At 40.5% G+C, this 14,064-nt stretch overlaps 1 protein-coding gene across 1 annotated transcript in view; it reads right to left on the bottom strand.

Moving 5' to 3' along the window:
- The window catches only part of LOC139541862 (piezo-type mechanosensitive ion channel component 2-like), a 33,498-nt gene extending 24,213 nt beyond the window's left edge, over window positions 1-9,285 (bottom strand). Inside the window, exons 1-16 of the mRNA XM_071346753.1 lie at window positions 9,037-9,285; window positions 8,789-8,942; window positions 8,306-8,522; window positions 7,850-8,063; window positions 7,389-7,560; window positions 7,039-7,131; window positions 6,893-6,937; window positions 6,594-6,735; window positions 5,971-6,152; window positions 5,012-5,390; window positions 4,628-4,809; window positions 2,889-3,037; window positions 2,056-2,223; window positions 1,008-1,049; window positions 420-547; window positions 71-243 (exon numbers count right to left, since the gene is read on the bottom strand). Of these exons, the coding sequence (XP_071202854.1) occupies window positions 71-243; window positions 420-547; window positions 1,008-1,049; window positions 2,056-2,223; window positions 2,889-3,037; window positions 4,628-4,809; window positions 5,012-5,390; window positions 5,971-6,152; window positions 6,594-6,735; window positions 6,893-6,937; window positions 7,039-7,131; window positions 7,389-7,560; window positions 7,850-8,063; window positions 8,306-8,522; window positions 8,789-8,942; window positions 9,037-9,179 (2,583 nt within the window). The 5' untranslated portion in view covers window positions 9,180-9,285. The remainder of the gene's footprint in view (window positions 1-70; window positions 244-419; window positions 548-1,007; window positions 1,050-2,055; window positions 2,224-2,888; window positions 3,038-4,627; window positions 4,810-5,011; window positions 5,391-5,970; window positions 6,153-6,593; window positions 6,736-6,892; window positions 6,938-7,038; window positions 7,132-7,388; window positions 7,561-7,849; window positions 8,064-8,305; window positions 8,523-8,788; window positions 8,943-9,036) is intronic.
- Window positions 9,286-14,064: the final 4,779 nt, after the last annotated feature.

Below are 14,064 nucleotides of genomic sequence, written 5' to 3'. Positions count from 1 at the left end.
AAATGTACTCTAAATGTGGTAAAGGTACAATGACAACATGGAGTTTCAGGGTCACGTAAAGACACCTGACCTCTTGCAAGGACACCCAGATAATGCCGGTAGAGACGATCTTGAGGCTGTGGAGCTCCAGCAGCCTCCAACTTATCTCTTGAGCCCGCTGGAAGACAGCCAGAGCCTGGAGCAGCAGCAGGCCGGCCCGGTCCACCATCAACCCCCATTGGGTCAGACTCTCCTCTGGGGCGCCTAGCGGACACACCAAGGACATCAGACTCAGGGTCAGATAAAAGATGTGATATGCTGTGCTCGATTTCACAGACTGTTTTGTTTATGTGGCATATTTGTTTGTACTGTCTATGTGCTGTTAAAATGAGCTTACTTTTGGTACAGTGAATTAGAATCCGAATCTCAGTGGCACACACCTGTTCCCTCCCGGTCCTTCTCAGATTTCTTCTCTGATGAGGCAGACAGTCCATCACTGTCCAACGTGTGCTGACTCCCCACACGTCCTGAGTCCCCACTCATCTGCTTACTCTGCTCCTTCGCCATCCTAGCAGGGAGACGGTAGGCAAGTCATATAATAAGTAATACACTATATACAGTACATACTGTATAATAATGATACAGTACATGTAAAGGAAGGAAATGTATGGAAGAATGTACCGTTTCTTTAACTTTTCAATGTTTTCTTTAATTCTGAGGAAAGATACAAATCAGTTAAACATTGTACTTAGAGTGCTAACATTCTTTTAAATTATCTGAAAAATATTACATTAACATTTTTAAGAATTCGTAATGTACTGATGGAATGAAATGATATCACCCAAAAATATTTTTGACCATTAAAATGGGGTTGCCTTCTCTGTATATTAATGCAACACATTATCAAAGCATGAGCTTGACTCCTTTTTTAAGTGTGCCCAACTAAGGGTGTTTAAGGTTTCTGAAACACTGGGCAAACCACGGTGTGTGAAGCATGCCATTCACTGAGACAGAAATGCAGCTCTTACATGTCAGCTATCACATTGACTGATTTTCTCAGCTCTTCCTCTCTGGATGAAGAGAGATGGACAGAATAGATGAGACACAACATAGAGATGAGTGGAGAATGACAGCATGTTTTTCCAAAGAAAGAAACATAATTGGAGCAATCAGATCATTACATTAATTTACTCCGTTTTCAATTTTTAGATTATACTGATAATGCCATTGTACATCTTTTTTTATTAAAGGCCCAGCACAGTCAAAAACATTATTAAATATATTTCCACAATATGAGGTTGGAACAATACAGTCAAATTGTGAAAATTATGATAATGCCCATTTAGTGTAAGATCTGTTTGAGAAGACCACCTGAAATTTCAACCTGTTTTGGTGGGAAGACATCACTAGACGGTAAATTAGTTAATAGACCAATACAAAAGAGAGTTCCAAACCTCTCTGCAAATAACAGCTTGTTTTCTGTTTTCCACTCCCCACTCAGACCACTCCCAGACAGTCCTAGCAAAATTATTGATTGAGAAATTGTTCTTTGCTAAGAAGCTTTTTTTGCTTATTGTTGACCATTTTAATTGAAAAAAAGGTACTTAATTGTTACGCAGAAATTATTTGATATTGAGATGAAAACAGCTGCATTGGACCTTTAAGAAAATGCCTCTAAAAATACCAGTTGACATGAAAATGACATGAAAGGACCACTTTGATGGACTAGTAACAGTTCCCTCCTCCCTGATATAAAGCACATTATAAACTGGGTGGTTCGAGCCCTGAATGCTGATTGGCTGAATGCCATGGTATATCAGACCGTATACGTTGTATGACAAAACATTTATTTTTACTCTTCTAATTACGTTGGTAATCAGTTTATAATAGCAATAAGGCACCTCCGGGGTTTGTGGTATATGGCAAATATACCACAGCTAAGGGCTGTATCCAGGCACTCCACGTTACGTTGTGCGTAAGAACAGCCCTTAACCATGGTATATTGGCCATATACCACACCCCACGGGTCTTATTGCTTAAGTATCCCAGGGGTTGTGATCAGGTTAGCTGTCCCACCTGGATTGTCCCTGGCGGACAGGTATGTTGTCCAGGTTGGTGAGCTCCAGGAAGTCCTGGTTGAAATAGTGCAGCTGCAGGATGCAGGCCAATAGGAAGGCTGCAGGGAGGAGGATCCGAGCAAACAGCTCCACAGTGTCGTACTGCTCCAACCCCAGATCACGCAGACTAGAGGACAGGGACAGCACTGAGCACATAACGTCTATCAGTGGTGTTAACGGTGCTAATGGAATGACATCAAACACATGGGAACCATGTGTTTGATGTATTTTATACCATTCCACTGATTCCGCTCCAGCCATTACCAAGAGCCCGTGCTCCCCAATTAAGGTGCCATCACCCTCCTGGGATGCCTACAGTATGTTATTAGTCATGGATCATCAGGGAGACTTTCAGACACAGGGTACAAGATATGAGGAATTTCTGGCCAATGAATGAATCAATGAATCACTTAACACTGTAGCACTAATAAAGGTATATTCTTTTTAAAAAGTATGTCTATATAGGTATGTGTATGTATATATGTGTATATGTATGCATGCATGCGTGTGTGGATATATATATTTACCCAAAAAATATGGGTGATTGGAAATGATGCAGACAATTACATTGGAAGCAACATTCTTTCCGCAATATTAAGCTGATCCACCCCTTAAAAAAATATTATAATAATAATAATAAAAAATTAAAATTAAAATTAAAAAGTTACAATTAAAATAAATATAAAAAAACATTGTAGCACTTTAAAGTCTTGGGGTGACTACAACAATATGGAGGCATAAGAAGCACTGTGAATGTATAGGGTTGGCCACAGTGCCACCATACACACTCACCCTTCCTCAGACATGCCCATGATCTGTCTGAACAGGCCAGACACTGTCTTAAACTGGTACACGTAGATGGCTATCAGGACGACCATGGAGTAGCCCACCACCACCGCCCAGAAGTACTTTAGCACTCGCCTCCACACGTCATAACGGATCTGAGGAACGGTAACATCGATACCATGATAATCAAGGTCAAATCACTCTACAAATACTAATCACAGGGAGCAATGTTAACAGTAAAATATGTTATTTTATATAGATCATTCAAGCACTCTGATTTCCCTCCCTTGTGCACTCTCCTCAAACAATAGCATGGCATTCTTTCACTGTAATAGCTACTGTAAATTGGACAGTGCAGTTAGATTAGCAAGAATTTAAGCTTTCTGCCCATATCAGATATGTCTATGTCCTGGGGAAATGGGTGCAAAGATCCCTTAGAGGTTAACAATTCCTAACTCTGGATTCCAATAGGAATCACACATCACTTTGCAAGCCAGCATAATGTGACTTGCAGGCCTGATATGGCAACATCACTATGTTAGGGTATTATTAGCCCCTCAAATAAAGGCCTTACGATATATGTAATGTATTATCATAAATAATGCAATTGTAAAGGCTAATAAGGCTGTTGGAACTGCTCATTGCGGGTTCTAGGAAGAACCCTCCAAAGATAAAAGAGTTACTTAGCCCCTTTTTTTCTAAGAGTGTACAACCGGAAGTTACTTTTTTAGCAGGTTAGGAAAACTTACGCAGTAGGTTGGGAGAATTAACTTAGCAGGTTTGGAGAATTAGGTTAAGGCTAGGAAAAGGGTTAGGGTTAGCAAAAATGCTCTCCTAACCTGCTATGAAAATCCCTTCCAGTCGTAGCTGTATCAACGTGGTGTGAAAAGAATGTGTCCCCTGTTTTCATATGTTAATTACACATTCACTATTTATTTATATAATAATAACTCAATTATTACATTTAATGCAGCAATATACACAATATATATTTCCCCTCAGTCAGACTGCATGTGAAACAACTATACTGCTGGCAATGATAAACAAAAGGGTCATCTTGGCTTTCTTACAGTATGTGTGGTGTGAGGTAGTAGTTAAGCCATTAAGCTTCTGTAAGTGCTCAGAGCTAAAAGGTCAGCAGAAATACAAGATGGGTCAGGAAACCAGGAAAACAGCAGCATAAATGTTTTGTGTCTGTGTTTACGAAGTAGGATCAATATTCATAACCGGATCTGTATTGATGAGAGTCTCGAGCTGTCGTTGAGGTATTGATGAGAGTCTCGAGCTGTTGTTGAGGTATTGGATGCAAATGGGCAGTAAAAGTGTCATAACGTTTTGTTGACCCTCTTCGCTTCTTAAGTGCCGTAAACAGCTAATGATGACTATTAGTTAGTTAGCTAATTACCATATCAGTAGCATTACTAGCGTGTGAGACAATCATACTGTGTAAGGGTGAGTGGGGTCAGTGATAAGGTACTGTATTTACAGAGCGATGGTCTGAACTTAACTTTTTGGTCAACTAGATGATATGGCTCTTAAATCAAACAATTTCACAGCCGTTTTCCTTTTCATTTGACACAATCTTTCACTCAGTTTGTTAATTCCCTTCTCTTTTTAATAACATTGTAGATAGAATCTTATATAATATAAACTTTATTTATATAGCACAATCCATATGGTATTTCCTGTATAGTATACACAACAACATTGGTTTAACATTATCTAGAAGTAAGTATGAGGCCCACCTGATAGAGGACGACACAGAAGAGGAACAGCACAATGTAGAGGATCTTGTAGACCATCACCTTCCCGGAGAAGCTGACCACAAAGAACATGGAGCAGCAGAACAGGATCCAGTACTTCACCAGGGTTCCCTTGACCACTGAACCTAGCATCTCCATTATGAGGGAGGTATCACCTTCATCCGCTAAGGGAGAGGAGGAACACAACATAGAACTGGTTCAAAGGGTCAAACACCTCTGTGGGTTAGAGCACTGTTAAGTGAAGAATGTTACAGACACCTTGGTACAATATCATTTTCATTTCTAATGCATTTGTTACTGTATTAGAGAATGTGAGTTTATCAGTTTGAATCCATAAAGTATGCATAAAAGGAGAAGAGTCCAGACGTGGTAGCACTTTGACTTCATCCAGAGACTCTTCTGACTCCTTCAGATCCTGCTCTTCCTGTTTCTCCTTCAGTTGTTGACGGAACAGAAGCAAGAAGCTGAAGGCGTAGAACACCTTGGCTCCCAGGTGGACGCAGGGTGCTGGGTAACTGGCCATGTCAAAGTCTACCAGCACGGCGTGGGCTAGGTCAGGGTAAAGCTCATCCCGTCGCAGCCTCAGACTGCTCAGGAAGGCAAGCAGTAGCAGCACGGTGCCGTACACTGCCAGGAAGGGTGCACTCATCATGGCGTAGCGCCGACGGTCACGCATTATCCAGATCAGACACGACCACACCAGCAGGGCAAACGTCAGCCAGCTGTTATAGGTGATGCTCCACACCTGAGGGGTTGAAGGAACACAGGACACAGGGGTACCTAGTCAGTTGTCCAACAGAATGAATCAGTGAGGTGTGGGGGGCTGCCTTAATCGACATCCACATCTTCAGTCCCCGGGGAACAGTGGGCTAACCGCCTTGCTCAGTGGCAGAACGACAGATTTTTACATTGTCTGCTAGAGGATTCCATCCAGCAACCTTTCGGTTACTGTCCCAATGCTCTAAACACTGCCGCTGACACTCTACACATCTTAAATTCATTCTTAGAAAAATGGGTTCCAAAAGGGTTCTTCAGCTGTCCCTATAGGAGAACCCTTTTGGGTGCCATGTAGAACCCTTTGAGGAATGGGTTCTACATGGAACCCGAAACAGTTCTATCTGGAACCAAAAATGGTTCTTCAAAGGATTTTGCTATGGGGCATCTGAAGAACCCTTTTAGGTTGTAGATAGCACTTTTTTCCCCTAGTGTAGTTATATAACCATGTTTATGTTACAGAGATGTGAAGGTAATTGATCTCTATTCAGTTTGACTTTTAAAGGAATTGTTTTCAGAAAGTTAATTGTTCAGTGACTAAAGTGGTTTACCATCATGATGATGAGTGCGCTGACGTAGCTGTGCTTCATGATGAACAAGCCGAACACAACCAGTCCACTGGGGCCAGGAGGGGTGGGAACAGTCTCTGTATCACTCATAGACACCTTACTCCTCTTCTTCTCTTCCTCACTCATCTCTTTCAACTCCTCTGACTCTGAGAGAGGAGAAACAGCTGGAAGAAGGAGTTTAGAAGAGTTTCTATTCCATATAATTGGCATATTTTAAAACTGTGCCGTGTCAGTTTCTACATTAGTGAGGGATATTTATTCAATATCAGTTAACTACCATTTATTCATGACTGGGTAAGATCAAAATATTCAAGTGGATATAAATAATACGGTGACACTTTATTTGGATAGTCCATCTGTAGATTCTTTACAGACTATCAGTAACATTTACACTATTTACTAATCCTAACCCTAGCTCTAACCCTAACCTTAACCTTTAATCTAACCCTAAACTTAACCCTTACCTTTATTCTAAACCTAACCGTAACCCTAACCGTAACATTAGCAAGCAGTTGCTCATCAACAGATAGTTATGCATCTACAGATGAGCATTCTGGACTATCCAAATAAAATGTGACCAATAATACTTCCCATACGTCATGTACCTTGTGAGGGTGCCAAGTCTATTCCTTCATATTGTGGTGGAGGGTAGCAGTTTGTATATCCTGCCGCTGGCCCTCCCATCAGTGACCCCATCTCCTGTCCTCTCAGATCATGCCATGATCTGCTCATCAGTAAAACCATTGGCTGCAGAGGAAAAACTGTTTACTATGAATTTTGTCTTTGAAGAAAAGTGATGCACACCACATTTACAGTGTCTAACCCGACATTTAAAGTCTCTTTAAAGTAGTTATAACAACAAGACTTTGGTGTACATTGGGAGAGCAGAATGTAGTTCATGTACCTCCTCATCTGGCATGTACGCTTCATCATCCGTACTGGTCAGTAGCTGTGATAGACAAAGAAAGACAACTGTTCAAGAAATGTGTAGAGAATCTTGTTGGTAACACTACAATAGGCTAGATTGGGAAATGTAGAATATTTTAACACCTCCAATCTGTCTCCTGAGATGAATAAGATCTTGGAGAAGCTGGGGGGATCCTCAAGAGCTTCTACTGGACTCTCAGACTTCTCCAGAGTATCCTGGCAGAAATACACAGACAGCACCATGAAATGACTGACACACAATGAACACCTCCAATAAAGCATAAACCAGCAGCTTAAACCCCATTTTTCTTTCATCAACAAGTAATTGGCTGCATATGAAATGGAACCCTATTCACTGTATAGAGCCCTAGCCATATAGTAGTGCACTATATAGGGAATAGGGTGCCATTTCGGACACAATCAATAACTTAGGCCTCTAAGTTGCATTGGTGCCTCAGTCTTAGTTAAAGTACCTCCTCCTCCTCAGTGAGGTTGACCCACTTGTGCAGCAGAGCCACCAGTGTGTAATAAAGGAGCAGCAGCACCATGGGGTTGGTGAAGACAGGCCAGCTGATGTCTGGCTGCAGACCCAGACTGTATGGCTCAGTCTCATTGGTTTGGATGACCGCTGTTATACCAAACAGCCTGAACAAAATCATAGAGAGATGCACCAGATCGGTTAACAAACAATATTCACAGTGGATAGATGGCATGTATCAGTTTATGAAATTTAACAGGGATTTGTGTATGTCTGTGTCCAGTGTAGTAGAGTGTGTAATTATTTTCTATTTCGACAATATTAATAAATACAATACGTTTTTCAGTGGCTGGGTTTCAGCCTGCAAACCAATATGGTAAAAAGGACTGTGTGTATCTGTACAGTCAGTGTCCAGCCAGTATCCTGTGATGCTACATCCTGGTCCCATGGCCCTACCTGACGTAGATATCCTGTGGGGGTATGATCTGTTGGGCCAGGGGCAGCTGGTACAGGTAGAGGCTCAACAGGTGACCGGCGCTGAATATAGCCATCATCACACAGAGGGTACCGAAGAGCAGCAAGCTGACGGAGTGGAGAAAAACCCACCACCACACCAGGCCCAGGAACGTCCCGAAATACACCACTGAGGTCAGGGAGGGCAGAGCAATGCCTGGTACATGGGGATAAGGACCAGTCAAGGGAAGAAAGGAGAAGATTATAGTAGTGTGGGGGAGCAGATAGTAAATGAGTTGTCTTAATTTGGCTGGGCTATACAGCGGAGAAGGCTGAGCCAATGCAAGACTTTGAGTCTGGCTCTCAAGAATAGTACATAAGAGTCCAAAGTGACTTCTTTGAATGCAATGAATTAGATTACAATCCACAGCAAGGAAAGGAAAGCCTTTTGAGATGTACCTGCCAGCCCTAGTAGTATGGTGACCACTACTTTCCCTGCTGTGTTCATGATGGCGGACAGCAAGAGGCGCAGTCCAAGGGAAAATGCAATGAACTTCTGGACAAACTGAGGAAGGTCTGCCGGCACCGCTATGCTTTCATCTGAGCTGTCATAAGACGAGCCGTCTGTGACTTCACTGCCAACCTCAGACTCTGAGTCGGACATCTCCACATCCTGCTTGTCAAAAGAGCACTAGTTTGACAGACATAACAACATTTTACTTTGTAACAGATTCAATCTAAAGGAGTTCCATGTTCAAACCACTAGAGAAGAAGTGCTGAAATACTGCATTAGAAGGTGATGCGCCTCACCTTCAAATTCTTTAAAACATATTGGCATGTACGATGTACATTTCTAACGCTCTCATTTAAAACAATAATGGTTCAACTTCTGTGTACTGTGAATTGAACAAAAGAGGCAGATGAAATTGGCCATGTGCATACCTCAGGGTCAGAGGGTGCGATACAGTTCTGGTTAAGTTGGGGCATGGGGCGCAGCAGCTTCCTGATCAAGCGCAGTATGAAGAGCTCTGACAGGAAGAGCCCCAGATCAGGGGCTATGAGACGCACAATGTTCCCTGCATCCACCAAACTGAACCTGGGGACACAACACACAACAAGTGATTAACAACACCCACATTAGAAACAACACCAAAGTCACTTTTTAAAAAGTAAAGAAAATGTTGCCCTACCGTACAATGCCAAGATGGTAGAGAATATTCTCCCAATATTCGTTCTCTGTTGAACAACAAATAGAAATCAAGTCTCGTCTTATCAGCAAAATTCCAAAGCAACATCCGCCCTCATAAATATTTTCTTGAATGAGTAAGTTCATTATACTCTCCGTGTATTAAAATGCTAAAACAAACATCTGTCTCTCCTTTGGTTGCTGTCCAGCAGCATCTCAGAGTATTTGTTTTTAGTAGCTCAGTGAGATGATAGCGGCTGGTGTTATCTTACCATACTGAGGCACGTAGGCAAAAGTGATCTGCATGAAACACTGGAGAGCCAGAAACGTCACGCTGGTAGAACAGATGAGCAGCAGGAACTTCCCTGTTTTTCCTTCAGAAATAGAAGACCAGAGACACAGATTACTGGGGGGAGAATAGAAGAGAATGGAAACTTTACTTTAAATTTTTGTGAGAAATAATATGTCTTTCTTCCTATTCCCTACCCCTCCAAGACACATACAAGGTATTCAAATCAGCCAGTCGGTATTCTGTTATCATCCACAGGGGGGTCACTGGCAGGTAGCCTAGTGGTTAGAGCATTGGACTAATAACCGAAAAGTTGCAAGATCAAATCCCCGAGCTGACAAGCTAAAACTCTCATTCTGCCCCTGAACAAGGCAGTTAACCCACTGTTCCTCGGCCGTCATTGAAAATAAGAATTTGTTCTTAACTGACTTCCCTGGTTAAATATTATTTTTATTTTTAATTACAAAATTAAACTGCATGTAATTAGGCTGTTACTTTTAATGGCCTTTTTTTACTCCATTTTCCCCCATCTTAATGGCTGAGGATAGTGTGAGGATACTGTGAGAATGCAGATACCATAGGTCTCTGTACTTACAGAGACATAGTGAGCTGAGCTTACTAAACGAGGATCGTCACATTCTGCCTTCCCAAAGGATGCCTATCAGCAGTATTTAAACCACAGATATTCTGTGTCTTAAGAGCAGTTTCTGTGATTGATAGTTTAATAAAGTAGGCTTCATGGATCTTGATTCCCCTGAACACCAGAACAAATTCAATCAAAAAAAGATAACAGTTGTACTTAACAAAGACATTTGGTTTCAGTTTATTTGTGTGTGTACATCGAATAGGTACCGTATCTATGAAGACAAAGATTTATAATGCTCTTTGAAATTTGTATGTCTTTTCTTTATATTAAGGGGGTGTTCTTGAAATGTTAAAATATTCAACTCCAACAAAAGCCAACAATTTCCTTTGTAGGCAATAACCGAACAGAACAGAGCATTAAGACATCAGTGGCATATTAACAGAGGCTGACCCCTATAATTAAGAGAGAAGAGTGAAAACAAGGCCTGGTGGAATGGTGCAGCATTAGCTGAGCCAGCAAATGGGCTTCCGATGCCCGGGTTTTTACTAAAAGCTTTGTTTCATTTCTGCTCTACTAAGTGAAGGCCGGTCAATTCTGGTTCAGTATGATGTGTTTAATCTCTGCACCCCACCCCTGACCACTCAACCCACGGGTGGTGTTATATTAGCAAGACAAAGATTGAAAAATTATCAACAAAGCTTTTAAAGAGAAAAAGGCTAACAGTCCAGCATGCAACCATCTCGCAAACGCTGACACCACAACATTTCATTCCACTACAGTATGTAATTAGTAGGTTATACATTATAGATCAGGCCATACTGGCTACATCCCTTTACAAAGTACATGGCCAATCTTTTAATTCATCAACTTTATTGATAAACATACAATAGAATGCACACACATGTTTGTATGTTGGTCAATATGAGTTGAGGAATCACACAAACTTGCACACACAACACACACACACACACACACACACACTGCAACACGCTTAGAAAAAAGGGTTCCAAAAGGGTTCTTTGTGGAGGGATAGGGTTCTACCTAGAACTGTTTTTATCCAAAGAACCATTTTTGGAAGACAATGGTTCTTTGTAAGGCAAAGGGTCCTACCTAGAACCTTTAACATCCTATGATGATTGTTTGGAAGGCAAGAATGATTTTTTGAAAGGCAAGAAGGGTTCTACATGGAGCCATATTTCCCAGCATGCTCTATTGTGGGTTATTTTCAGAATTGTTTGTTTTAATATCTGTGTTTTTGCATGTACATTGATTGGTTGATACATTTTATGCTACACAAAGATAAATAACCTTTTTTTTTAACTAATCCAATCTGTTAGTACTTATTACACACAACTTATTATGCCTGTTACTGGGATTGTAGTTCCAGTTTAGATGATTGAGGTAGTGTCTGTATTCAATCTTCCCTACCCTGGCATTCATTCTGAATGCACGTTGCGGGTGATAAAAGGTTCCACTTGTTGGATATCCTAACTCTGGCTAGATTCAGTAGGAATTAGACATCTATTTGCAAGCCAGCATAATGTGACTTCCAAGCCTGATGTGTTAGGGTATAAGCAGGCCCTCAAATAAAGGCATTTTGATATATGTAATTATTGTTATAAAGAATTTTATTTTAAAGGCTAATGAGGCTGGTGGAACCATTCATAGACGGTTCTAGGAAGAACCCTCCAAAGATAAAACGGTTATCGGTAGAACCCTTCATAGATGGTTCTAGTAAGAATCTTTAGACTATAAAATGGTTCTTGGTAGAACCTTTCATAGAGGGTTCCAGGCAGAACCTTATACAGGGGGCTCTATGAAGAACCCCACATAGAGGGTTCTAGGTAGGAACCTTGCAAAGGGTTCTACCTAGCACCAAAAAGGGTTCCCCAATGTGGACAAACCGAAGAACCCTATATGAGTGTAATTTAACACTATTCTGGAAATAATAGACAGGTAGCCCAATAAACATGAACATTAAAATGATTTGTCTCCCAAGAGTCACATTGATCAAACATGGTATTTATTAGCAAACATTAAAACCTATAGAGGACCCTGTAGCATAGAATAAAATACAGTGTAACTTGGAATAAAATGTGCCTTATTGTTTATAGTCTAAAACTTGAGGTGCCATTTCAGACCAAGTGGTGTTCCTCTGAGCTCTTACCTTGCATGGAGGTGAGAGAGGGGTTTGGCAGCAGGGGAAGGGTGAGTAGAAAAAGGAAATACACCACAGACAGACCATTGTACCGGAAGGATGACGCTATGGAGAGATAACAAAGATTTTACATGGATGTTTATTTGTATGTATAATATAATATCTAGGTACATACTGTAATTTTTTTATTGGGTGCTGTATTTTATGTGATTGTTCATTATGTTGAGTCCATCTTATGTAAAATCCAAAAAAGCACAGTTGAAACAGAAATTAATAATTAATCAACAGCTGCTAGAAACAAATATACTACTGTTTTATCCATCAAAGAGAAAGGGCATTGGTAATAGAATGCTCTGATCCATTGCACCTACTAGTACAAAATGCATATGTGTTGGACTGAACAAAGCCCCATCACACAGTAAACAAGTAGCTAGCTAAAAAACAATGCTGCTTACTGGTCACACCACATTTTATTGCCAACAATGGCAATGAAACTGACAACAAAATCATGGATTCTAGTTTTAACTTAAAACTTTTAATAATACAAAACACTCAAATGAAGGAAAGTATAATTTAATGAGTATTATATTTCTTTGTTATTGAAATTACTTGGAATCTTGATTTGCTTTACTTGATGGGGAGGTAGAAAATACACTTTAAAAAAAATACAATTAACATGGAAAATGTGTCTTAAAAGTGACAGGCAAAAGTTTCCCTGTTTGTTTATGTTTCCTTTCTTATACAACAGCTAAATACATCATAAAATGATCTGCAATAATATTTTGGTCAGAGTTGATTTTGTATCCTTGATATAACATTAAGAGAGGCATGGCCAGTTGTCAACATGTGCCTTTGGAATACTCGGAAATTATGTCATTTGAGGGCAAAGTGAAAATTCCACAATCTGAAAAGTTCAAAGTTATCTGATTTTAGTGCACAATTACACACATCTCTGAACTCACATGCTCAATATTGTACTGTTGAGAACAGAACAATACAATAAACATACTATTCAACAACTAAAACATTTTATTTCCCATTACAGTTTTACGGCACAATTTACTCAATGACTATATGATCACATTATTACAATGTTTCTGTGTCCACTCAAAGAGTTACCATCAGGGGAAACAAGAAATAATGGCTTAATCTGCGCATTCCCCCAGACAACATGTCTCACATACATTATTTGTGCTTTCTGTAAAGCATCCAAAATTGTGTTTCTAACAATATTCTTTAAGCACTTCATAAAAGCAAAATCTCTCAATAGAACTGGAAAAACCACTGCTATGACGTAAATAACTAACAAGTCCACCATCCTGCTATATTATTACCTGACACTTGAATTGTTAACTTATATTCTTCCAAACCCAACTTACCTGCAAGCAGAAGAAGAGGTAGTACTAAATTATAGAGTATCCCCACCACAATATCCCCCGCCATGTCTCCTTAGCATGTGAGAGACACCCAGCTCTCTGATCAGACTACTCTCTGGGCTGCCTGTGGCTGCAGGTAACTCCCATCCTCTGACACATTTCCCTACTGCAGACACACTGGCTTGAACAGTAGAATCCCAGACCTCAGCACACAGACAGACAGGACTGGAAAGACCAGGCACAGTGATACATTGGAAGAATGATCGCACTCAGCGGTCCTGATTTAGAGGAGCTTCAGTCAAAATGAAAGGAAGTTCCAAGACAAGAGGAGCAAGAACTAAATGGAGTTTCGTTGGTTTTAGATGCAGATGTGTGACTCCCTTCCTCTGTCTCATTTTGACCCCCCCTTTCTCCATCTCTCTCTGAGTATTCATTAGGCAGAGCAAAATCATACACTTAGTGATAGATGTGGCTAGACTATTTCACTTTGTGGCCATTTGTTGGTATTGTCAATTACTGTTACAGAGACCAAGCTATACAATACAAATAAAATATGGGACATTGATGTGTTTTTCACACATTGTCTTTTCAGCTCTTGACCGGCCCATGTACTTTATTGCGTC

This window comes from Salvelinus alpinus, chromosome 17 (genome assembly GCF_045679555.1).
Source record: "Salvelinus alpinus chromosome 17, SLU_Salpinus.1, whole genome shotgun sequence".
Lineage (NCBI taxonomy): Eukaryota > Metazoa > Chordata > Actinopteri > Salmoniformes > Salmonidae > Salvelinus > Salvelinus alpinus.
The sequence above is the reverse complement of the archived record's forward strand: the minus strand, read 5'-3'. Positions and strand labels throughout refer to the sequence as shown.